Raw genomic sequence first — 26,928 nt, forward strand, 5'->3', positions numbered from 1 at the left:
CTGCTCGACAGTATATGAAATGTGGCCCTCTGGGGAGTGAGTGTGGAAATAAAGTGGCCCTCTCTCCATCATCAAAGTTGCATCACCCCTGATGTAGACGTGTGTTTACCTGACTTCACTCTCTTTGATGTGGCCGGCCAGCTCCTCCACAAACCTCTCCCCCCTCATCCAGTAGATGATGGGCCTCCTGCTCTCTCCGCTGTAGCCGAAGAACGCCTTGCAGTCCAGGCTCAAAGGCATCCCTGCAACACAGCACACAATGAGTTAAAGAGGTGGTGCCACGGTTTTTGCACTTTTTCTGTTTTTCATGTGTCTATGAGGTTGATAGAACTTCATTAAGCCCCCTGGTGGTGTTTTTATGGTGTTTTATGTCTTCTCTGACTATTTTGAGTTTCTTCCTGGAGGCTGAAACCTTGAGGGTCAAACGTCTGCCAATAGAAAAACAGCCCTTTAGTGACATAGTAAAAACATACCCTCCCCCTCATTATCATAGCACAACAGGTGTGGGCATGAGGAGGAGGAGGGACTAGGACAGGTGGGTGGTGCTAAGGTGGTGGAGGAGGTGCTAAGGTGAGAACCAGGTATACTTAATGAACTGGAGGCGTGTCCACATAAAAACACCATTTTAACCATTTCTGTATACTTTTTTGAAAAAAACTCTTCCTCCTAGTATAACCATAATACCTGATGATTATGTTTTAGGGGGGGGGAAAAATCACTGAAAATCACGGCACCCCGTCTTTAAATCCATACATACATCATCCCTTGGAACGCAGCACATACGGTTGAATGAATTGAAATAATATTTGTCCTGGTAGCTCAGTCGGTAGAGCTCTCGCCTTTGAGAGCACAAGGTCATGGGTGCGATTCCGGGCACCGCCAACTCCGCGTATGAGCAGCACGGCCTGGGTGCAGCAAGTTATTGGGGGACATTTTTGAAAATCTTTTTGAAAATAAAAGAGTATAAAATAAAGAGTCATTTTTCCTCACGACCCATAAAAATCGGTCCACAACCCACAAATGGGTCCCGAACCTAGTGTTTGGGAAACAATATAGAACTGATAATCTAGTTTTTTTTTCTTTTAAAGGATGCAAATCGGCACACGCTGGTTTGATTGATTGATTGAAATTTGTATTAGGCAAAAATAATGTAAAACAACACAATTACATATTATGATACTTTTGTCTAAAAGGTCCGACCAAAAAAGTCCTTGCGGACTTGTTTCCGTTGGGGTCCTTGAATTCATTTCATAGACATATATAGTAGCAACCAAACAGTTCAAAAATCAACATAAAAATACAGAGAAAAAATACCACTATGTACAAAAAAGCATGAAAATAAATAAATATATATATATATATATATATACCCAAAAAAAGGGGAGGAGGGGTTGTCTGTCTACCTGGAAACTGGTACTACCTCCTCTTATGGCCTCCAGAAAGATGAGTTTTTAGGGCTGTTTTAAATGAGCCCAGCGAACTGCATTTTTTGAGGGATGGGGTTAGACTATTCTATACCTTGGTGGCCGTGCTGTAGAAGGAGAATTTGCCCATGTTTGTTTTATGGGTGGGTGGTACCAGATTGTTGTTTACGCTCCCTCTAGTTTCGTGACTGTGGGTGTCACTAACTTTTTGGAGGTATTTTAGACAGATATGCGGGTATATGGGGCATTTCGGGCAAATCTGCATTTACGATTGTGAAGACCAGTCCCATGGTTGCATCATTGCCAATACAAAAAAGTCAAATAATGGGCGATACCATATGGGTGAAGCTCTACACAAAACACTAAATTGTTATATCCAGTAACATGCAGTGGGCCTCAGGCCATGCTGCTGGGCAAACACCTGACACTCACACACTAATATATGTCAGTACAACAGCATGACTCCATCTGCTGGTACGCTGATGATAACACCAGTGGCGGAAAAAAGTACTCAATTGCTTTACTTAAGTAAAAGTATCAATACTGCAATGCGGAAGTATACTCTGTTACAAGTAAAAGTCCGGAAATCAAAATGTATTTGAGTAAAAGTACAAAAGTATTGGCATCAAAATGTACTTAAAAGTACCAAAAGTAAAAGTAGTCATTATGCAGAATGTCCCATTTCAAGTTTTCAAACGTATACAAATCTTTTGAAAATAGCAGATCTACAAGCTCTGCGACGCATTGTGGGCTTGTAGATCTGCTATTTTCAAATGGCAGAAATGTATACAGAGCTGAAGTGGTTAATGCAGCTTTTGTAATAACAATAAAAATCGACAAAGTAACTAGTGGTAACTAGAGTAAAAGTAACATTTTTGGATCCGAGATGTAGTGGAGTGGAAATAGAAGTATTGGACATTGGAAATACTCAAGTAAAGTACAAATACCTCAAAAGTGTACTTAAGTACAGTACTTAAGTAAATGTACTTAGTTACTTTCCACCACTGGATAACACTATATTTCATCATTCTGCTAACATGATTATGTTTGCTAGAACATCTCTCTCTCTCTCTGTGTGTGTGTGTGTGTGTGTGTGTGTGTGTGTGTGTGTGTGTGTGTGTGTGTGTGTGTGTGTGTGTGTGTGTGTGTGTGTGTGTGTGTGTGTGTGCACACGCGTGTGTGTGCGTGCGTGTAAACGGGTCCATTTGGTTTAATTTTACTCTCTCAAGAGTTACATTATTGTTAAACATCTGCATTACTTAGTTAAAGAATTGTTATTTTGATCAACATTTGCCTGTAGTGTTATCTCTCCTACGGTAACAACATCAACACAGCATGGGATTGTGGACAATCGTATCCAACGATGACAAACTATTCAAAGTTTTGGGTTTGAGAGTCTACATCTCATCAAACGGTGGTCCGTGGCTCAAATGCCGAATAAATCATAGCCTTGATATGAAAAAGGTTGAAAACCTTCGCCGCGCCTCCGACCAAGTGGAGCTTACTATGGAACCCTGCTCGGCGTGTGTGTGTGTGTGTGTGTGTGTCTCTGTCCGTGTGAGTCTCTGTGGTGCACTGCCTGTGTGCGGCCACGCCCCCATGTGACTCACGCTCTCATTGGAATTCCGTGCATAGATGACTAGAACTCCAAAACTCTGTGCATAGGAGAACCATATCCCCCCCCCCCCCCCCATTAACTTCAATACGAGGCGAAGGCAGTCACGTGACTTTCTCTCTACGCTCTCCCCATCACGGTGAAATAACACGGATTACAAGTCCGTCAATACACAATATTTTCGAGCTGCGTTCGCTTCCAGCGTTCGCGCGTCTTACTTGTGTAGGGGTTAGGGTTAGGAGTTATGTTTAGTTTCACACGACACGTTGTGAGCTTGTAGATCTGCTGGGTAAAGGTCTGTCCTAAATTTCCCGTCCTAAACGGACGGAAGGACGGACGGACGGGCACGCACGCACGCACGCACACACACACGCACACACACACACGCACACACACACGCACACGCACACACAGAGCCATAAGACCTTGAAAACCAGCTCTTGGTATGATTACAGCTGTCTGTGATGATGGCTTATTAACGAGTCTTATAACGAGCGCAGCCTCGTTAGGCAAGTCAATTAGCAGATATACAGAACGACAGACTCCAGTTATTATCATAATGATAGCTCTGTCAATGAGGTGCTTCACAGGTTTTAAAGAAACACAAGAGCATATCAATAATAAAATCCAAAGAGTAGAATGAAAACAATCACCGTTTAACCAGTCGCCCAATAATGAGATGAAGCTAATCACAACACAAAGAGCTTTTATCACAATACAACTACAGCAAGGGTGGGAAACTTTGATGATGGAGAGGACCACTATATTTCCACACTCACTCCAGACGGCCACATTGCATATACTGTCGGGCAGACTACTCTTATCTTCGTATTTTAACTTTTTTTTCCGTAAATTAATGCCGTACTTCGCCATTCTATGTCACACAAAAGTAGCAAAAACAGCAGATCTACCAGCTCAAAACGCGTCGCACTGCGATGCGTTTTGAGCTTGTAGATCTGCTGTTTTTGCTATTTTTGAATTTGATTCCTGATTTTTTTGTTGTTGCTATTTTTGAATTAGAATCCTGAAAAGTAATATTTTTTATTTCATTTCAAATGCATGTAGTTATACTTATTCATTCATTCATTCATTCAACCTTTATTTAAGATTCTCGGAGAGATCAATTGAGGGAGACCCTCATTTACAATGATGCCGAGATTACACACATATAAATAACATAGGAGTAACAAGAAAAACAATAAAGTTGACACAAACCGTTAAAACAATTGCATGTTAACATCAATCAGTTGAAATAGTTGCATATGGGTAAGACACGGTTATTATATAGATTCCTAAAATGGCCAATAGATACTAGGGTATCCAATTTAAGCTCTTGTTGCAAGAGGTTCCAAGACTCAGGTGCACCAAAGCTGAAAGCAGCCTTTCCCTGTTCTGAATTGGCAAAAGGAGCCAACAGGATTAGCCAATCGCTGGAGCGGGTTAGAATGTGATTAGGTTTCAGACGTAGCATGGATGAGATATAAGGTGGTAATTTACCAACCAGGGCTTTATAAATAAAAAGATGCCAATGACTATTGCGTCTCTCAGTCACTTTATGAACTTGAATACAAATACATTGTGCATAAAAATAATTTCAATACTAGTACTAGTAGAAACCATTTAGACATTAATACTAATACTAGTCATTAGTCTACTAATATAGACTGAAGTAATTAAAGCGGTTCATGTTTGCATGTTTGTAACTGTAACAGCTGAAATCAATTATATATCAGTATTCCGACGTTAACCTACGCATTAAGACCTGGAACGCATCTGTGTCACTTTAAGATTTCTTTGGCTATTCAAAAATAGCAGATATACAAGCTCATAGCGCGGCACCGAGTGCCGCGCTATGAGCTTGTAGATCTGCTATTTTTGAAAAATCGTGAAAATTATTTTTTTATATTTTTTTCCGAAAAACTTTTAGGATTTCGATTTTTTTTAGAAGCGACCTCAGGTCTTAAAGGGTTAAGTGAAGGTGGGGGCCGCATGTGGCCCCCGGGCCGCCAGTTGCCCACGTATGAACTTTACTACAGTATATAAAAGCCTATTCTAAACAGACCCTCCAGCACACTGGTTCTCATACGGTGGGTCCCCAAATTATTTTGAGGGGACCTCAGATGATTAGCTTAATGTGCAACATTGCTCTCTCACTCAACAGCAAACAAACCAACATACAGTACAAAGTGTATTCAGGGTATCTGCACATTTCTAAAGTGACAATTTAAGGACTTTTAAGGTATTTTCATACCTCTAAAATGAAAATAATACACATACATAAATAACACCATTACTGCGTCAAAAGTAATCAACAAACTATACTATACATTTGGCCAAATTGTCAAATATTACCTAAGAAAGGGGGAAATATTGTGAAAATAGCTGATCTACGTGAGGTGTTGTGAGCATGTAGACCGACTATTTTCACAATATTTATCTGTGGAACCGAATAAAGCAAAATCTCATGTCTCAACTCCTACAATGGCCGAGTATTTTGGGGGGTCGCGGCCTGGAAGGTTTGAGAACCCCTAATTTAGCAAACTGACTGTACTTCACTGACTGTGTTTTGTTTTCTACGTAGGTAATAGCATACATGTGTATTAGAGCTGCATGATACAACAAATATATGAGAACATATACGTACGGTATGTCGTTTTGTATCAATGTAACTTATCAATATCATAATGCTTCTATTCTATTAGTCACACTAAAAGGATTTACAGTATATGTTGAATAAGTGGATATGGAGGTGAGTAGGGAGATGGCTGTGTTCAAAACCAAAGATTTCGAGTGGCACTCTTTCCCAAGGTTGTCAGGTCTGCACACGAAAACGCATACACGCACACACACACATACACACACACACGCGCGCGCGAGCGCACATACTACAACAGTTAGGGGAGAAATATGAATTGGAGTGGAGTTACTTTGTGTGTGTGGGTGTGCGTGTGTGTGTGTTTTCTAGTGTAATTGATTAGTGGCCTAAGGGTGTGTTTGTGTTCTCAGCATGTTCTGGTTGATTAAAATCATGAGCCGTGTGTGTTTGTGTGTGTGCGTTGTGCGCGTGTGCGTGTGTGTGCGCGTGTGTGTGCGTGCGTGTGTGCGTGCGTGCGTGCGTGTGTGTACTTGTACTGCATATTTGCTGCTGAAGTGTGTGTGTGCGTGATTGTGTACACAATTTATTTTCCCAATTACAAGCCTAACTCCCCAAATCTTTTAACGCATAAAAACAACCTTATTGTCTTCTGAGGACCAGGAATGTGGGAAATGGAATTTCTCAAATTCTACTACACTTGTGAGGACATTAAATCTACAAAAGTAGAGGAAGACAAGTGCACACACACACACACACACACACACACACACACACACACACACACACACACACACACACACACACACACACACACACACACACACACACACACACACACACACACACACACACACACACACACACACACACACCCCTGACTGACAGAAGAAAATTACTGCAGACAAATAAGTGTTCCCCTGAGGACAGATCGGTGTGCAAGGTTGTGTCTCAACTAAGTACCGTTCACTTCAGTGACACGGCTCTCTCTCTCTCTCTCTCTCTCTCATTTTATGTGCTTTTTTTTAACACATCACCTGCCAAGGACGTAGATCTACTTAGATTTTAGAAAATTCCACAAGAGGGCGCTCTAACGCAACTCAGGAATGATCCCTTGACTCTGATAGAAGGAATGGAAAGGCTGTGACGTCATCCCCTAAAAAACGTCCGCTCCTACGTTCCGTCCACTCCTATGTTATGAGTTGTAGAAAAACACATATAGTCAGTTTTTTTTTTGTTGGGTGAAATCGAGCCATATTCAACGGGCGATAGCAACAAAAGGCCCGATCGCGGTAAAAATGTTTTTGTTCCGGTGGACGAGACCCTGCCCCACCCCCCCACACACTCTTTGTTTACATCGTGTGCACATCGTGGCTTCCGCGACTCTCCAAAGATAAGGTAAAAAAAACGCTGGCACCAGCGGATTAATTGATTAAATAATACCTGGCAGGGAATGTGTCAAAGTCCTATTCAAAATAGGACGTGTGACACTCACAACGTGTATTGTGAGCTTGTTGATATGCTATTTATGACCATTTATGACAAAATATAGGGGCAGAAAGGTTGAAACTAGTTCAATATCAGGACAAATCGGCGCCGATTCCGATCGACCGTCCATGAAGTCAAATAATGACCAATGTATCGGTCCGACCGATATAGCACCAGTGGTGGAAAAAGTACTCAAATGTTTTACTGAAGTAAAAGTATCAATACTGTAATGTAGAAGTACTCTGTTACAAGTATAAAGTCCGGAAATAAAAATGTGCGAGGCGTTGTGAGCTTGTAGATCGGCTATTTTCAAATGGCCTACGTATAAAATAGGGCTAAAGTGGTTAATGTCTGTTTTATAATATAATAGTGTATAACTGCAAAGTAACTAAAGTTTTCAAATACTTGTTAGTGGAGTAAAAGTACAATATTTGCCTCTGAAATGTAGTGGAGTAGAAGTAAAAGTATTGATTGAATTGGAAACACTCTAGTAAAGCAAAAATACCCCAAAATTGTACTTAAGTACAGTATATGTACCTAGTTACTTTACACCACTGGTCAGCTCTACCTCTCACTCCATATCTCTCTGTTTTTTCCCCAACCACTCTCCATCTCTCTCTCTCTCTCTCTCTCTCTCTCTCTGCATGTTTCATTCCGTCCGTCCATCTGTCCGTCTCTCTCTCTCTGTCTCCAGTGAGAGCGTTTTACCCAGGGCTTCTACAACAGAAGGAGACATGTCTTTGTCTCCACAAGGTGCCTGGACGTGTAGGTCTGTGTGTGTGTGTGTGTGTGTGTGTGTGTGTGTGTGTGCGTGTGTGTGTGTGTGTGTGTGCCCGAGCACTGGGAGTCGTTAGCAACTTGCTCCCAGACAGTGGTAGCTGTCATCAGTCTCCCTCCATCTCAGCTGTCACACACACACACACACACACACACACACACACACACACACACACACACACACACACACACACACCACACACACACACACACACACACACACACACACACACACACACACACAGAATGTGGTCAGCGATTGTTCTTCCTTCCAGCATGTGTTATGTTCTCATTACTCTCATCCGCTGTCTGTTTCTGTGCATGTGTGTGTGTCTGTGCGTGTGTGTGTGTGCGCGCCCGCTATATCATTGTTGTCGGGCAGAAACCTCTCCACATCTCCATATTCTTACTTTTTTTCCGTAAATTAACGCCCTTGATCATAATACAGCGTCACAAAAAAGCATCAAAAGTAGCAGATCTACAAGCTCGAAACGCGTCGCTTCGCGCCGCGTTTCGAGCTTGGAGATCTGCTACTTTTGATGATTTTGAATTAGAATCCTGAAAAGTCACAGTGTTGGACATATGAGGTTACATATGAGGTTACATATGAGGACATATGAGACACCTTAACGGTCACGCCACACATTAAACAGTGTGGCGTGACCGTGTGTGATCTGTGAGCTTGTAGATCTGCAGACCCCAGACCAACCAAGCACACCCTCCCTCACACGCTGTGCTTTCTGAGACAACCTAGAGCGCAAAGCAGCTGCGAGTGGGGGAAGATTGCCTTTGACATTTTCCTTTTTCCTGAGTGTTAATCTGGGGTCCATTTGGTTCCCATCAGTACACTCTAACTAGCAGTTCTAACAGTCGTTAGCTCTGAGGAAAGGAAAATGTCACAGGAAAATTCAATCACAAGAGAACAGTTAATCTACTGCAGCCCTACTTCTGCACACACACACACACACACACACACACACACACACACACACACACACACACACACACACACACACACACACTCAACACGCACATTCAACTGCACACAAGGTACTTGTCGTTTGTCGTGTCTTATGTTTGATTACTAATGTTTAACTTACTACTTGTTTATTATTTTAGGTGAGAACCTCTCACCTAAAATAAGTATACTATAAAAGTATACTGTAAGCCCAATATGGGCTTCCTTTCTCACCTGCACTTATTTCTGTTTTTTAATAATGTTACTATTGTACAGTTTTTTCTTTTTTGGGGGGGGGGGGGGTATTTTTTTTGATGCTATGTCGATGAATTGAATACATAGGACCACCATGGAAACAAGTCCCCAGGACTTTTTTGTGTAAAGCTCCTTACACACTCTCCTACATGCAAATAATACGTTTAAAAGAAAAAGAAAAACCTTATAAAGTCAATGCAAGCTTCCACGGAGCGAAAAAAGCGAAGCGAAAAAGCGTCTTTTAATTAATTATTCGTGCCTTTTGCCTCACTGTTGACGCCTTATTGCCGCTACAACCTTGTGAACTTAAAGACATATTTTTTTGCACACTTCCACATCGTCGCTGTCGTCGGGCAGAAACCTTGTATCTCCATAGTTCAACTTGTTACGTTTTTTTTTTCTTCATATAATAATGCCCTACTTCGTCATACAACAGTGCCACATACAAGTATAAAAAATAACCGATCTACAGGCGCATGTTTGCTTTTATATATTTTAGCCCTTGTTTCGGCCACTATATTATTGTGCTGGTGTGTTTAGATTAGATGTCTTTATTATCCACAACAGGGAAAATTGTTTTGCTCAGGTCAATGCATATACTTCAAGACAAGACAATACATACATTATGCACCACAATTAAAACACCCAGCAAAGCACTTCAATTCTATAAAAGATACAATTCTAAATGTAAAAGAGTCAAGTCCAGTTCGACCGGGTGAGGTGGATCAGGTGTTAAGGGGTTTGTGTTTATTAACCCATTAAGACCTGGGACGCATCTGTGACATTTTTTTATTTGAGCAAAAAAAACTGTATTTTTTTTACACTTTGGCTATTCAAAAATCGTGAAAATTTGTGCAAATCTTTGAATATATATTGTTTTAAAGCAAACATTTTTAACTCAAATCTTTGCTTCTGGGGGTCCCTGGAACAAAATATTTTGAGATGGGGGGTCCGCGGCCAAATCCATATATTTTTGGGGGTCCTTGACATGAAAAAGTTTGAGAACCACTGACATAGAAACATAAGTATTTTCAGAAAACTGTTTAAAAGACATTTGTAGAATCGGAACCTCAGGCCTTAATGGGTTAAGGAGCCTAACAACTGGCACTGCCCTTTTCCTTCCTGAATGGAGAAGGCACCGTATCTCCTACCCGAGGGCAGGACCTGAAAGCAGGCGCTGAAGGTTACGAGTTGGGTCTCTCGCGACAATCTTTCCTGCTTTCTCCACTGTCCTCTCCTCTGGTCATAGAGATGCTGAAGGGCAGAGGGTTTAACGACACGGCTTCCCTGTTTAGTCAACACACACTCGCATAGTCGAGCTTTAAACAAGAGCTTGTGACAAAAATAATAACTACATCGGATCCATTGGAAGCTCTTATTTTTTTTGTCCATTCCATTGAAAAGTAAGGGTTGTGGACACAAGGTTTTTTCACCCCAACAGGGACGGCATGCAAAGTAACAGTAAAGACAGCCCCATATGTCTAGCAGCTCTCTCTCTCTCTCTCTCTCTCTCTCTCTCTCTCTCTCTCTCTCTCTCTCTCTCTCTCTCTCTCTCTCTCTCTCTCTCTCTCTCTCTCTCTCTCTCTCTCTCTCTCTCTCTCTCTCTCTCTCTCTCTCTCTCTCTCTCTCTCTCTCTCTCTCCCCCTCTCTCCCCCTCTCTCCCTCCCTCCCTCCCTCCCTCCCTCCAGCGCCCGAGGGACTGACCCCCAGACGGTTGGAGATACCCTGGCCTTCGTTGTGTGTGTGTCCTTTTTCTGGGAAAAGAGACAGGACAAGATGAAGCGTCCAGTGAAGAATAGTGGATACAAAAAGTAGGCCAAGCGTTAATGAGCCGAAAGGATCACCAAAAACAGTTTTTTTACTACACACGTGCACGTGCACACATACACAGTATATTGTCTCAAGGCTGAAACCTTGTATCTCCATTTTTCTAGTTTTAAATGTTTTTTCTTCTATTTACACTCCCCAGTAGTGTAAATAGCAGATCTACAAGCTCACAACGCGTCGCATCGCGAGAACGTTGCGAGTTTGTATAGATCAGCTATAATTTTCACTATTTTAAAATGTTTTTAAAGTACTGATAACTGAAAAACTAACGGTTTCAGACATACAAGGTTTCCACCGCACAGCACGTGTGTTCATGCATGTGCGCGCAAACACACACACACGCGCACACGCACGCACGCTCGCACGCACACACACACACACACACACACACACACACACACACACACACACACACACACACACACACACACACACACACACACACACACACACACACACACACACACACACACACACACACACGGTCACAATGAAAGAAAGAAAGGGAACAAAACTGAACTTAACAGATAACAGACTGGGAATAATAGCCTTTGACAAAGAGATATCATTTTTATATTCCATGTCTTGCATGATTCGCCTGTCCCATTAAACCCTGCCCTACTTATCTCCAGACAGGTTCTTTCACGCTCAGAATCACATTAAATAAAGTTTACTCAATTGAATTAGCTCGCCATTTTTCTCTCCCCTGGAAACAATGTGTCACTAGGGGGGGGAGGATAATACGCGCTCCAGTAAAGATGGCGTCCGTTTTAATTAGCAAACCTGGCTCAGAGCGGGAAGCGTTTGACGTGCCAATTCAATTACCAACACGTCAGTACTTTTACTCATGTACGATACTTTTATACTTGATTAAGTCCCTTTCGTCAATACTTCCACTCCACTACATCTCAGAGGCAAATGTTGTACTTTTAACTCAACTACAATTACTCGAAAACTTTAGTAACAAGTTACTTTGTAGATTCATTATTATATCATCTACAGGCTCACAACGTGTCGCGATAGCTTGTGTTGTGAGTAGCGTTCCTATTTTATTCCTGATATACTGTGTGTTTATATAGCGCTCGGCATAGGAATGTCATTAATCCATACCTGTCTCTGTATAGCTACAGTAAACATACATCATTTCGCATGACATGGACAAAGTCTTCTTCAGAACTAATTCTCAATGAATATCTGTGATTACAATTTCCCGCAAAAGTGTGACTGTTAATTCCTTTTGTCAATGAGTTTGCTGTGGCTATTACCAGTTAGGCAAATCAAAGGCAATGATTTAAAATGTGAGTGGTGCATGCGTTCTAACCACACCACACAGTTTCCGTTTCATTAATCCATCTATGCCACAACCAATTCTGAACCGATTGGCATAATTAAAAGTTCTCCGTAATCAGCAAAGTAGGTGGTTTTTCGGTACGCTAAAGCTTGAAATAGAGGAGGCAGGACCTTTCTGCGCACCGGGCACAAGAGAGAGAGAGAGAGAGAGAGAGAGAGAGAGAGAGAGAGAGAGAGCTTTCATATGCAGTAAAAAATCAACCTGACAATGAGCATGCGAATATTAAACTGATCTGTCAAGATCAACAGTTTTTTGGAAAAACCTATGATGCTGTCAGGAGTTAAAAATGTTGGTTTAAAAATATATATCTTCAAAGATTTGCACACATTTTCAAAAAAAAAAAAAAAAAATCGCAGATCTACAAGCTTGTAGATCTGCTATTTTTGAATAGCCAAAGATCTAAAATGACACAGGTCTTAATGGGTTAAGCTCGCGTGCTTTCACTTAAAGGAGAATTCCAGTCATTTTAGATGTTTGCTTTGATGTGTCGCTAATCACTCACCAACATACAAAGGGCCGTTGAATTTTTCCAGAGAAGCCCCTGTTGTCAATTGTGGAGACCCCTTCCACTGGCATAATGGAGTAATGCGGATAAAAAAAATGTTGGCAGCTCCAAAGTTTTTATTTTTTCCACTAATCCTCATTATGCAGTGTACTGAGTTGTACTGAGCTGTCGTTCATGCAGAACGACTTGGAGCTGGTTGCTTGTTTCTCTCACAGAATCTGGCAACACCGAGGACTAGCTTCACGTGGTTCTGCATGAACGGCAGCTCATAAGGGACATTCAGTGCATGTTTGAGTGTCAGTGCACTGCATAATGAGGATTAGTGGGAAAAAAAACGAACTTTGGAGCTGCTAAAATAAGCGAGTTTTGTTTATCCGCATTACTCCATTATGCCAGTGGAAGGGGTCTCCACAATGGACAACAGGGGCTTCTCTGGAAAAATTCAACGGCCCTTTGTATGTTGGTGAGTGATTAGCGACACATCAAAGCAAACATCTAAAATGACTGGAATTCTCCTTTAATGCAGCAGGACATTTAGCTACTGTATAAAAGCGTTTTGTGAGTATTCTGATCTCCGCCACTACAGAATGCTTAAGCTGTCTCTTAAAGGTAATGGCAGCCGACACTCGACACAGCTATGAATAACCCAGGGCCGCTTAGAGTCTATAGCGCCGGTGATTCGTAAAATAGCAAAATAGTGCTGCACAAATTAAAGGAGTAGTTCACCCAAAAAAATTACTTATTTTCTATCAATTGCACACCCCAAGCCTTGGATTCATGGATTATTTTTTTGTTTTTGTCGCATTCCTAAGCCAATAATTTGATTACCGGGTGTATTTCCAGTAGGAGGCACAAAGTGTCAACTTTGTGTCTACTACTGGATATATTAGCATATTTCCGCCGGTAATCAAATTATTGATTAAGGAATGCGACCAAAACAAAAATCCATGAATTCAAGGCTTCATGGGTTGTGTAATTGTTAGAAAATAAGTTTTTTTTTGGGTGAACTACTCCTTTAAGAACTAGTGCCAGGCGTTAAGGTGCACCCTCAAAATAGGTCCCCTAGTCTTGTTACCAACGCATTCTCACTCCCAAGACTGCAAACGGGTGAGTTCTTGGGACGGATTTGACCAAACATAAAACGTTTGACTAGAAGGGGGTACCCGCGGGGTTAAGCGTTGACTAGGGGGGGATATGACATACGATTCTGTCATACAATCCAATCCACTTTATTTATATAGCACATTTTAAAACTTGTTCAGGGTTAACAAAGTGTTGTACAGAAAAAAACCAAATACACTGGGAAAGTTAAAAAACACAGAGACAAAGCAAAACACAGAAGCAAAACATACAACAAGAGAAGCAAATGTGCAATGGAGGCTTTGTTTAAGCCAACATAAAGTGCATTACAGTAGTCCAAGCGTGTGGTGATAAAAGCATGAATGGCACGCTCAAAATCATTAAAAGAAAGTACAGACTTGATTTGGGCGAGCAGCCTTAGAACCCTAGCATAACTCGAACGGTGCCGAGTCGGCTGAAGCGGACTTCGCAGCACTCGGCACGGCAACTCGCTCGCCTAAAGGCTCCCCTTTTACGTCTTGGGTTGAGGAGTGCCCGGGACGGCACCGGATGACTGGAAGGGTACCCCCTTTCAGTTAACGTTTGGTCACATTTGTCCCAAGAAGTCACGATAGGCCGTTTGGGCGAGTGAGAGTGTGTTGTTTGCACATGAAAAAGTCCAACTAAGGCATTTGCATGCCTCGCTAAATCAAACCACTGAGCAGAAAAGCAGCTTCATCAGCTCATTAACATGGGGTTATGCTTCCTTCAATTAACACCTTACCCCGAGTCAGAGCCAATCAGCCCGAACCATTTAAACCCTGTATACTTCTTTGAACTTTCAATGAGTGCTGTGACATGTTAATAGGATTGCAACACCTTGTGAGCTTGTATTTTTTGTTAAATATTGGACTATTTCTGCCAAATATTCATCTAGTTTCACCAGATGTTTATCTATGTTTTTGCCCATCAGAACATGCTGAGAATAGGGACGCTAGGGTCCATGTGGTTATATTTATCCAAATTAGGATAATCTGAGCCCCACTGACCATAAATATTTCAAACAAAAACAAAGAAAACATAATTATGTGAACAGAAATTAGTAGGACACTACCCCTGAGAGTTCCCAGAGCCCACGTTGAAACCATTGACCAACAGACCACTAGCACAAAAAAACAAAACAATACAAAACATACAGGAAAAAAACTACATACAGAAAATAAATTAACATCACAATTTCAGACCATTTTGTACGATGTGAACACTCTCGTCTTGTTCTCACCTTCACCGTTCTCACATCCTTAACAGAGAAAAAAGCCAAAAGACACATTCCGTCCCCCTCCGTTCCATCCCTCCAACACCCCCCCCCCCCATTCCGTCCCCCTCCGTTCCATCCCTCCAACACCCCCCCCCCCCCATTCCCCCCCTCCACTTCATATCTTACCCTCCCCCTACCTTGTCACTCTCCACTGGTCCCACCCATAGTCTGTAAAACTATTATGGACGAAGGGACTGCCACTGATGAAGTTAATATGACTGAGGTTAGCAACAAAGGTTGGATTGAAACAATGCAACTGCTGCCGTCTGAAACAAAGTCACTGTCATATCAGCCTGATCTCACAGAATTTAGTATACATGGCACGGACTAGAAAACCCGCAGTGGGCGTAACCAGTTGCAACCCGGAAAAAAACCCGGAAGCAGAGCACAAAATGTACGATTCTGACTCTATCGGTACATAGTTCAAACGGCGCTGAGTAGGCTCGAGGGAACGTCGCAACGTTCGGGACGGCAGCTCGCTCGCGTTAGCTCGCTCGGTGGTCCCTCATGTGGCTCCAGTTCCCTTGAGACTGCGCGCCTCCGAAATGGTTTAGTCACAATGGGGGAGATGCGAGGCGGCTGTGCACGGATTTTCTGGTTTTCCAGGTGTCTATGCACGGAATGACACTCCGTGCAATGTATACTAAGTCGTGTGAGATCGGGTTGGTCTTATCACTGGTGAATTCCAGCAGCTGAATTCAGCGCCACATTAATTCAGCACCATGGACAGAGTCATAGCTAGTCTCAATGCTACAACATGAATTCAGCACCATGGACAGAGTCACAGCTAGTCTCAATGCCACAACATGAATTCAGCACCATGGACAGAGTCATAGCTAGTCTCAATGCTACAACATGAATTCAGCACCATGGACAGAGTCACAGCTAGTCTCAATGCTACAACATGAATTCAGCACCATGGACAGAGTCACAGCTAGTCTCAATGCTACAACATGAATTCAGCACCATGGACAGAGTCACAGCTAGTCTCAATGCTACAACATGAATTCAGCACCATGGACAGAGTCACAGCTAGTCTCAATGCTACAACATGAATTCAGCACCATGGACAGAGTCACAGCTAGTCTCAATGCTACAACATGAATTCAGCACCATGGACAGAGTCACAGCTAGTCTCAATGCTACAACATGAATTCAGCACCATGGACAGAGTCACAGCTAGTCTCAATGCTACAACATGAATTCAGAACCATGGACAGAGTCACAGCTAGTCTCAATGCTACAACATGAATTCAGCACCATGGACAGAGTCACAGCTAGTCTCCATGCTACAACATTAATTCAGAACCATGGACAGAGTCACAGCTAGTCTCAATGCTACAACATGAATTCAGCACCATGGACAGAGTCACAGCTAGTCTCAATGACACAACATGAATTCAGCACCATGGACAGAGTCACAGCTAGTCTCAATGACACAACATTAATTCAGCACCATGGACAGAGTTACAGCTAGTGCTAAACATAGACTGTAAAAACATTATGGAAAAAGGGACTGTGATCGTCACCCATTGGCTTTGGGACCATACTTTACAAAGAAAGCAGACTTGCTGTGTTAAAGAAGACTTGAACAAAACGATTACTTTATGAAAAGTTTTACTAAGGTAATAAAAGTGTAAAGTCCGCTCAAATTCCCATTGACATGGATGGAATTGAACCTGGGGAGAATGGGTGAAAAGCTGCCTGGGATTTGGGGAGGAGCAGGAGCAGTGAACAGGAGAAGCTGTGATTATATACTTCACTAGTGGTCCATGGGAAAAATGTATATTGTACCTTAGTTAAATATTCCAGACCAAGTACAGTAATACCATTGTAAACCTACTCTTGCTGTTCTACAGCCAACCAGTTGAAGAAATTACAGATTGAGGCTTTTATAAAATATCCCAGACCATTAAGGTTTTATGGAAGATGCTTTTTGAGGTTTTCTATTCCTAGTTTGGTCACTTCAAACTCTCTTTGATCTACTCTATTGCTAGTTTGACCACTTTACAACCCTTTCATCTCAAAGTAACTAATAACCGAAAATAGCCAGTCTACGAGCTACCATTAAATGTAGGCATTTAGCAGACACTCCAGAGCAACTTACAGTAAGCAAGGCATACACAGCTCTAGCCTGGCATGGCCAGACTGATATCGCTGCCCAGGGCACTTTTTTTTTGCAGTGGCAAATTTGTCTGGTTTCCAGGCTAACAGAGTTTAAAGCTAACAGCCTAGAACACATCGCAGCGCAGCGCTGCACAACACGCTTCCATAGAAGACAATGCTGGCTTCTATGGTATCCAAATGACTGAAATCAGTCGTGGCGACTGATAACTTCAAGCCACGGGCACTTTCAAGTGAGGTCACTCTTTAGCTATTCAAAAAGTAGCACATATACAAGCTCATATTGCGGCACCTAGCTAGATCTGCTGTTTTTGAAAAAACAAATCGTGAAAATGCGTGCAAATCTCTGAATACATAAATACATTTTCAACTCAAATCTTTGCTTCTGGGGGTCCCTGGAACAAAATATTTTGAGATGGAGGAGGGGGGGGGGGGGGGTCCGCGGTCAAATATATATCATTTTGGCTGGTCCTTGACATGAAAATGTTTGAGAACCACTGATATTATAGCAACACAAATATATATTTTTTAAAGCTGTTAGGATTTAGAAGACATTCGTAGAATCTCCCAGAAGCAAAGATTCAAGTTAAAAATGTTTGCTTTAAAGATTTTCACGATTTTTCAAAAGCAATAGCTGACCTACAAGCTCACCATCTACTCAGATCTACAAGCTATGAGCTTGTAGATCTGCTATTTCTGAATAGCCAAAAGTATGAAATAATGGTTTAAGTGGTTACACAGAATGCGTTCCCGGTCTTAAAGGGTCAATCCGGGCCTGGGTCCTCGACATGAAAAAGAACCAGAGTACTATTATAGACGATCGAGGCAAGCCTTGATAGGGCGAGACACATGAGTGTTTGATGAGTTTGGGTGTCGGCGTGTGTCGGCTCTGGGCAAACGAAGTGACGAACACCAGAATGTTTCCCTTTATGAGAAGACCTGACTGAAATGTTGACTTTTCCGTTGCGGAAGTTGTTTAGGCATGTTTATTATTTGCTTCTTTGCAAAAAAAAAATGTTCAATGTTCGCAAGAGGATTCCAAATGAACAAGCTGTGTACAGCTGAATGAATAATGAGTGTACAAAGTACGTTCATGTTTAATTCACCATGCTGACTGGATGCGCACGGAACGTGCACATATTTGATTAGAGGGAGTAAACAGCAAACACACACGCACGCACACACGCACACGCACACACACACACACACACACACACACGCTGAAGGTTTTGACTGCATGTCCATCTGTTCATCTGCTAACCTTAAAGTTCCATTTTGCACGTCCAAACTTCAGTCAAGTATTATTCCTCACACCAAAAATCCATAAAATAGTTTTATAGTGCCTTGAACTTGACTCTATCCTTTCCCTCATTTATAATTCCAGGACCTAATAGTTTAGTCTATTTCGGTCAATTATGTAGCAACATAAACTTTAGATTTCAAAGGTAATACAAACTTTTTTGGAAAAATAACAATTTTTTTTACCGAAAAGGTATAGACTGAAGCCACAGCTTATTTTGCCTACCCTTTTACAAAACAAAAACAAAAAGAAAACATGTCAAAATGGTTTCAATTATGCCAATTATTCCAATTATGCCAATATGCCATGCCTGTAGAAACAACCCCTCATTATTAGCTCATAGATCGGCTAGTTTTGTATTTTTTCAAATTTTTATTTCAATCCTTAAAAGTAACCGTTTTGGACGTACAAGGTTTCCACCCGACAGTGACGATAGCCATTAGCCTCATCGGAGGAACGTCGACAATGCTAAATGTTGTCGATTGTGACGGCACATTCTTCAGAGCAGTGACAAACGAGGTCCCTGTCAACCAAACGCCACGCAATGACGCGTCGTTAACAAGTCCTGTCGAGAGTGACAGACGCGCGGCAATCCGTTTGATGAGGAGAAAAAAAACGTGCAGACTTTCTGTCCGGCCGAAACCTTGTATCTCCATAATTTGAAGTTTTCATGTTTTTTGTATGTATTAATGCCCTATACTTCCTCGTACAAGACTGTCGCACACAAGTAGCGAAGACCGCCGATCTACAAGCTCACAACGCGCCTCGATGCGACACGTTGTGAGCTTGTAGATCGGCTATTTTCACTGTTTTAAAATGATTTTTAAAATGATAATGAAAAAAAAGGGTTTTGGAAATACAAGGATTCTACTGGGCCGTCTCATGATGGCATCCTGTCTAGAGCAGTAACCAAACTCTTCTTCTGATTAAAATGAGACAGATAATTATCCCTGGGAAACGGCTACAATTTCCTCTCTGACAGGAAATTGAGGTGCCAAGGCTGGAAACAGAGAACGTTCTTTGATGATTCTCAATAAACTAAACATCTCTCTCTCTCTCTGTCTCTCTCACTATCTGCATGATTAGCATTTATACCGTGTTCCTTTCTGTCGAGCAGAAGCCTCGCCCTGTATCTCCATATTTCAACTTTTGTGAAAACCATTATAATAATAAGTGCTTACGTGCGTCTGTGGATTTCATTAATATTTAACCAAAGAGAACTATTAACAGGAGTTTGAGACTAAATAGCAACTACATTGGTTCCATTGGAACGCAGGATGTGTTTTTTATTTCCGAAAAAATATGAGTTTTCAACCTGACGATATGCGTCGCCATGGTTATTGTCTCCCTCCCCTTTCCATCTCTCTTTCCGTCTCTCTGTCTCTCTTTCCGTCTGTCTGTCTGTCTGTCTGTCTGTCTGTCTCTCTTTTCGTCTGTCTGTCTCTATTTCCGTCTGTCTGTCTCTCTTTCCGTCTGTCTGTCTGTCTGTCTCTCTTTCCGTCTCTCTGTCTGTCTCTCTTTCCGTCTGTCTGTCGGTCTCTCTTTCTGTCTGTCGGTCTCTCTTTCTGTCTGTCTGTCTGTCTCTCTTTCCGTCTGTCCGTCTGTCTCTCTTTCCGTCTGTCTGTCTGTCTGTCTCTCTTTCCGTCTGTCTCTCTTTCCGTCTGTCTGTCCGTCTGTCTCTCTTTCCGTCTGTCTGTCTCTCTTTCCGTCTGTCTGTATGTCTCTCTTTCCGTCTGTCTGTCTCTCTTTCCGTCTGTCTGTATGTCTCTCTTTCCGTCCATCTCTCTCTCTCTCTCTATTCATATCACCAATACTTCAGGTGAGTGTCTCTCTTTCACTGTCTCTCTGCCTCTCTCTCTTTCATGCACACGCACGCACACGCACACGCACGCACACACACACACACACACACACACACACACACACACGCAGCACCTCAGGCGGCTTTCGTACAGTATATATATAATAAGTAATAACTCACCCAGAGAAGCACCGGTATAATAATAACAAATGAAATTCAATGTCACGGCGACCATATTTGGTCATTTCCTGACAGCGCTAGTTAATTAACGGCTTTAATTTACGCTTAAAAAAAAACCTGACATGCAATTGGCTGTGGGGCTGGCCCCGGTTTAAAAAAAAAAGAAAAAAAGAACTGAAAACAAATTTAAATGAAGAGATGAAATTAGATGTGAGATCGTTATAGATTAGCTCGGTTGAGGTTAATTAGGTGTCCGGCCCTTTAAGGGCTTCATTTAAACATTAGCTCCAGTGATGGACACAATCAGGCCTGTCCATCTAACAGCGCTGTTAACCCATTCAGACCGGGAGCGATTTCTTTGGCTATTCAAAAATAGCAGCTCTACAAGCTCGTAGCGCGGCACCGAGTGCCGCGCTACGAGCTTGTAGATCTGTTATTTTTTGGGGGGAAAATCGTGAAACATTTTGCACATTTTTGAATATATGTTTATTTAAATTTTTGACTCAAATCTTTTTGCATCTGGGGGGGATTCTATTCATGTCTTCTAACTCCTACAGTTTTTAGAAAAAAACGTATTTTCTATATCAGCGGTTCTCAAACTTTTTCATGTCAAGGACCACCCAAAATGATATGTATTTGGCCGCGGACCCCCATCTTGAAATATGTTCTTCCAGGGACCCCCCCCCCCCCCCACCCCCAGAAGCAAAGATTGTAGTTAAAAATGTTTGCTTTAAAATGTATTCAAATATTTGCACAAATTTTCAAGGTTTTTTCAAAAAATAGCAGATCTACAAGCTCATAGCGCGGCACTCGGTGCCGCGCTATGAGCTTGTAGATCTGCTATTTTTTAATAGCCAAATAAATCTAAAAAATGACACGGATGCGTTCCCGGGCCTTAACGGGTTAATCAACCCGTGGAGAAGGACGCAAAGTAAGTCCAAAGCATGCTTCTGCAGGGTCCCAACAATGGCACCAATACCATGCAAAATCTCTACAATAGTTCTGGTTTTTATTAATGGATATGGAAAAATAACGAAGGGACATTTTTGCGGAAAGGCGGAATTAAACAGAATTACAAAAGTATTGGCATCGAGATAATACTTACAGGACCAAAGTAAAAGCAGCCACATTTAACACAAATGTGTAAGATGTTTGAGGTTCGATTTTCGGGGCTTAAGTGGTTAATGTACATACGTGTTAATAACCGACATTTGCAAAGCAGCTATAGTAACTGAAGCTAAATAAAAAGCAAATAATTGTAGTGGAGTAAAAAGTACACTATTTGACCCTGAGCAGTGGTGGGAAAAGTACTCAAATGCTTTACTTAAGTATAAGTACCAATACTGTAATAATTTGTTACAAGTAAAAGTCCGGGAATTTAAAATTTACTTGAGTAAAAGTACAAAAGTATTGGCATCAAAATGTACGTAAAGTACCAAACGTTAAAGTACTAAAATGTTTGAAAATAGCAGATCTACAAGCTCACAGCGCGTTGCGAAGTAAAGTACAAATACCTCAAAATTGTACTTAAGTACAGTACTTGAGTAAATGTACTTAGTTACTTTACACTACTGACCCTGAGTAGCGGAGTTTGACTCTCCATGTACTCTAGTGGAGTAGAAGTATAAATAAACAATAAACAACAAAGTGAAAGTATCTCAACATTGTACTTAAGTATACAGTACTTGATGACATGTACTTAGTTACTTTCCACAACTGTGCAGATAAAGAGGGAAGAGTGCTAGCCCACCAGAGGCAAGGAACGCTAATAGCTGAGGCCCCAGCGGAGTGTGTGTGTGTGTGCGTGTGCGTGTACGTGCGTGTGTGTGCATGTGTGTGTGTGTGTGTGTGTGTGACAGATCTGGGTGACAGGTGATGAGTGATGGAGAGCTCCCACCTCAGGGTTCTACTACAGAGTAGTGGCTCTCAACCAGTGGTCCGGGGACCACCAGTGGTCCTTGAGGGGGTTCCAGGTGGTCCCCATGCTAAATGATGGACAGTTGGAAACCAAATGGACCCTTATTAGGTATAGATCTTTAACTCTCAACAGCGTAACATGAAACCACATGGACCCTTATGGGTCAAGTAACTAGTAACTAAGTAAGTTTTCAAATACATGTAGTGTAGTAAAAGTACAACATTTGGATCCGAGATGTAGTGGAGTAGAAGTAAAAGTATTGGAAACTGGAAATACTCAATTAAAGTACAAATACCTCAAAATTGTACTTAAGTACAGTACTTGAGTACATGTACTTAGTTACTTTACACCGCTGATTAACATACCATACAGATTAGACACAATTACATTTTATTCATTAAAACAACATAGTGCTGTTTTAACTAGCAGTACGGTCTACCTTGTGACAAAAGCACCGGTTCTGTTCCATTGAGCCTGATGATTCTCGTCACAGTGAAATTAACCCATTAAAGCCGGGAACGCATCTCTGTCATTTTAACATTTATTTGGCTGTTAAAAAAATAGCAGATCTATGAGCTTGTAGATGTGCTATATATTTTTTGGCGACGCGTTGTGAGCTTGTAGATCTGCTATTTTCAAATAGCCAAGGTATAAAATAGGGCTAAAGTGGTTCATGTATGCTTTTATTATAATGTAATAATTTATATCTGCAAAGTAACTAGTAACTAAAGTTTTCAAATAATTGCAGTGGAGTAAAAGTATAATATTTGCCTCTGAGATGTGGTGGAGTAGAAGTAAAAGTATAGACAATTGGGAATACTCCAGTAAAGTAAAAGTACCTCAAAAACGTACTTACTGTAAGTACAGTACTTAAGTAATTTTGTGCAAATCTTTGACTATATATTTTTTTAAACAGCTTTTTGAATAAAAACCACCCAAAATGATACGTATTTGGCCGTGGACCCCCATTTCAAAAAAAATTTTGTTCCAGGGACCCCCTAGAAGTTGTAACAGAGTTAAAAATGTTCGCTTAAAAGAATAAATAAAACATATTCAAAGATTTGCACAAAATGTTCACGATTCTTTCAAAGAATAGCCCAAAGAAATAAAAAAAAATGGACACAGATTCTTTCCCGGTCTAAAATGGGTTAAACCTGTTATTATTTTAGTCACAAAAGAACCAGGCTGTGTGACAGGGATCCCGCGGTGTCGCTAAGCGATATCTGTCGCAAACATAATGTAGCTCAAGTGGTCCGGAACTCTCTCTCTCTCTCTCTCTTTTCATCCCAGAAAATTAGTTTTACTCACTTTGTGTAACCGGTATAAAGAACCGACTGACTGACTTTGTTTATCATCATAGCACAGGAATCAGAACAAAGGAATTTAAATAAACCTTTTTAGGCTATTTAATATTCTGCATGGTATTCACAAGGTTTGATGTACAAACGCCCATTCAAACTTCCGCACTACACTTTAACCGCAGCCAATCAGCATGGCACGTTTGCTCTCTAGGCCCAGAGTTTCTGAAATGTGGGTAATGTGCGCCCCTAGGGGTATGCAGAGGTACTGCAGTGGAAAATTAGCTTAAAGGAGTAGTTCCACCAAAAATCATATTTTTTCCCAAAAAGGATTCCCAAGCCACTAATTTGATGACTAGCGGAAAGATGCCAATGTATCCGGTAGAAGACTCAAGGAGTCTCCTTTGAGTCTCCGACCGGAGAGACCGACGGTCATAAAAGTATTGGCTTAGGAATAGGACAAAAACAAACAAAAAAAGGAACCCCTATGAATCCAAGGTCACTTGGATTCAGAAAAAAAATAGTATGTTTTAGAACCACTGCTCCAGGTGGTCTGTTATGTTTCGGTGCCGTTGTATGAGACCATTTAAGGCTGCTCCAAAAGTCATGGTGTTTATCGCTTCAAGGTGAAGGTCAGGAAACCAGGCTCATATAAGGGGTCAGTTTAAGGCTCTCCACCATCATCACCTCTATCAAACATATAAAGTGATGTTGAGATGATGGACAGGAACAAACTGTTCCACTTCAGCGCTCTCCCTCTACTGGTCCCAGATCAGTCAATGGTGTCCACACACACACACACACACACACACACACACACACACACACACACACACACACACACACACACACACACACACACACACACACACACACACACACACACACACACACACACACACACACAGGTAAATGGACTGCATTTATATAGCGCCTTTAGTCGTTCAAAGTGCTTTACAATGTACCTCACATTCGCCCATTCACACACACACACACACACACGCAGTCACGCACGCTTGCACACACACATACATATGCACGCACGCACGCACGCACGCACGCACGCACGCACACACACACACACACACACACACACACACACACACACACACACACACACACACACACACACACACACACACACACACACACACACACACACACACACACACACACACACACACACACACACACACACACACACACACTTACCAGTGGTAGACACAGTACTTGAGTCAAACTATAGATTTTCCTATCCAAATATTACTCAACTACATGTGAAAGTTGTTCTGTCAAATTTGTACTTGCTTCAGTACTATAAATATTCAAGTATTCAAAAGTACAAATTACAAGGTACAATGCATTGCATTTTGACATTTTCCAGAATCAATAATAAAAGAAAATAACGAAGACAGCAGTGCTACAAGCTCACAATGTGTTGCGATGGGACATGTTACAAGGCACCAACATGCTCATCCGGAGCAGTTAGGGCAGGGTTGGGCAACTTTGATGATGGAGAGGGTCACTATATTTCCACACTCACTCCAGAGGAGCCACATGTCACAAAAAAGTAGCTAAATTGGCCGATCTACAAACTCCAAACGAGTCGCAGTGCGACGCATTTGGAGCTTGATCTGCTATCTGCTATTTTTGCTATTTTTCAATTGGAATCCTGAAAAGTAACATTTTTTTTTTATTTCAAATGCATTTATGTTAACTTTATGAACTTAATTACAAATACATTGGACATAAAAAAGACAATAGATTATACTAGTCATTTAAGCTACTAATATAGACTCAATAATATATCAGTATTCCGCGTGTAGCCCCTGGGCCGCCAGTTGCCCATGTATGTTAGTTAGGGGTTAGGGGTTCAGTAGGCTGCACTAGCCTTCCTGCTTTCGTGTATAGAGGGGCGGGTTTAAAATCAGCGCGGACAGAATGCGCCTGATCCCATTGGTTCACCGATCTGTCCGTCAGCCCCCGCTCCGTCAACACAACATTACGAGCGACGCCCACTGCACTCTGGTTGGTTGGGGAAAATGAAACACTAACTATACCGGGTACACCGACGTGCTGGTCCAGGCTTTTATTTTTTAGCAAAACTAAACAATAAAAGCCTGGAGATCGAGGCTAGGGGTTCAGTGTCTTGCTCGAGGACACTTCGATATGCAGGCAGTGGTGGAAAGTAAGTAAGTACATTTAATTAAGTACTGTACTTAACTCTTTCACTGCCAATAAAATAAAAAATATATTGCGAACTTTGCCAGATATATATATATTTTTTTTTCAAAGAAAAAAAGTGCTTAGGAAGCGAGACAGGCCTACAGCCTTTTTCAGTTATAGGTTAAACAAAGAGTGGATGGAGCTGCAAATCTTCAGATAATGATATCTTGGGTTCTGAACACTTTAAAAAAATTAAAAAAAAATTAACTCGGGATTTCTCGTTCTGGCACTGACGGTGCGTTTTAACAGCGGGCGATCAGGATAGTATTTTCCGGAAGTGCATTATATGTCTATGAGAGCCGGCGACTACTGGCGATAGGGCGAAGTGGGCGGGGGGGGCGATGAAAGATGGATTTTCTTTATCTTTTGGACGATGTCGCCCGGGGATCGCCCGAGAGTCGCCCGCTGTTAAAACGTACTGTAAGGGTATAACCATAAAACTCGGGATAACTCGGGGCTTGGCACTGAGAGAGTTAAGTACAATTTTGAGGTATTTGTACTTTACTTGAGTATTTCCAATTTCCAATACTTTTACTTCTACTCCACTACATCTCAGAGAAAAATATTGTACTTTACTTTTACTAGTTACTTTTCAAATATAAATTATGATATTATGAAACATACATTAACCACTTTAGCCCTGTTTTATACCTAGGCTATTTGAAAATAGCAGATCTACAAGCTCACGACGCGTTGTGAGCTTATATACTTTTGTACTTTTATTCATGTACATTTTGAATTCTGGACTTTTACTTGTAACAAAGTATTTTTATATTGCAGTATTGGTACTTTTACTTACGGTAAGTAAATAATTTGAGTACTTTTTCCACCACTGTATGCAGGCAGGGGGAGTCAGGGGTGGAACCAGCTCCCAGACCCTTATTAGACCCTCCAGAAAAACGTGGGCTAAA

At 41.6% G+C, this 26,928-nt stretch overlaps 1 protein-coding gene across 1 annotated transcript in view; it reads right to left on the minus strand.

Annotated features, from left to right (window-relative positions):
* Positions 1–26,928, minus strand: part of il1rapl2 (interleukin 1 receptor accessory protein-like 2) — a gene marked incomplete at both ends in the record, with an annotated part of 446,015 nt that overhangs the window by 43,650 nt on the left and 375,437 nt on the right. The window contains 2 exon segments of the mRNA XM_080415310.1: positions 110–248; positions 251–298. Coding sequence (XP_080271436.1) covers positions 110–248; positions 251–298 — 187 coding nt within the window.

Source organism: Gymnoscopelus braueri (assembly GCF_963280865.1).
Source record: "Gymnoscopelus braueri genome assembly, chromosome: 20".
NCBI lineage: Eukaryota > Metazoa > Chordata > Actinopteri > Myctophiformes > Myctophidae > Gymnoscopelus > Gymnoscopelus braueri.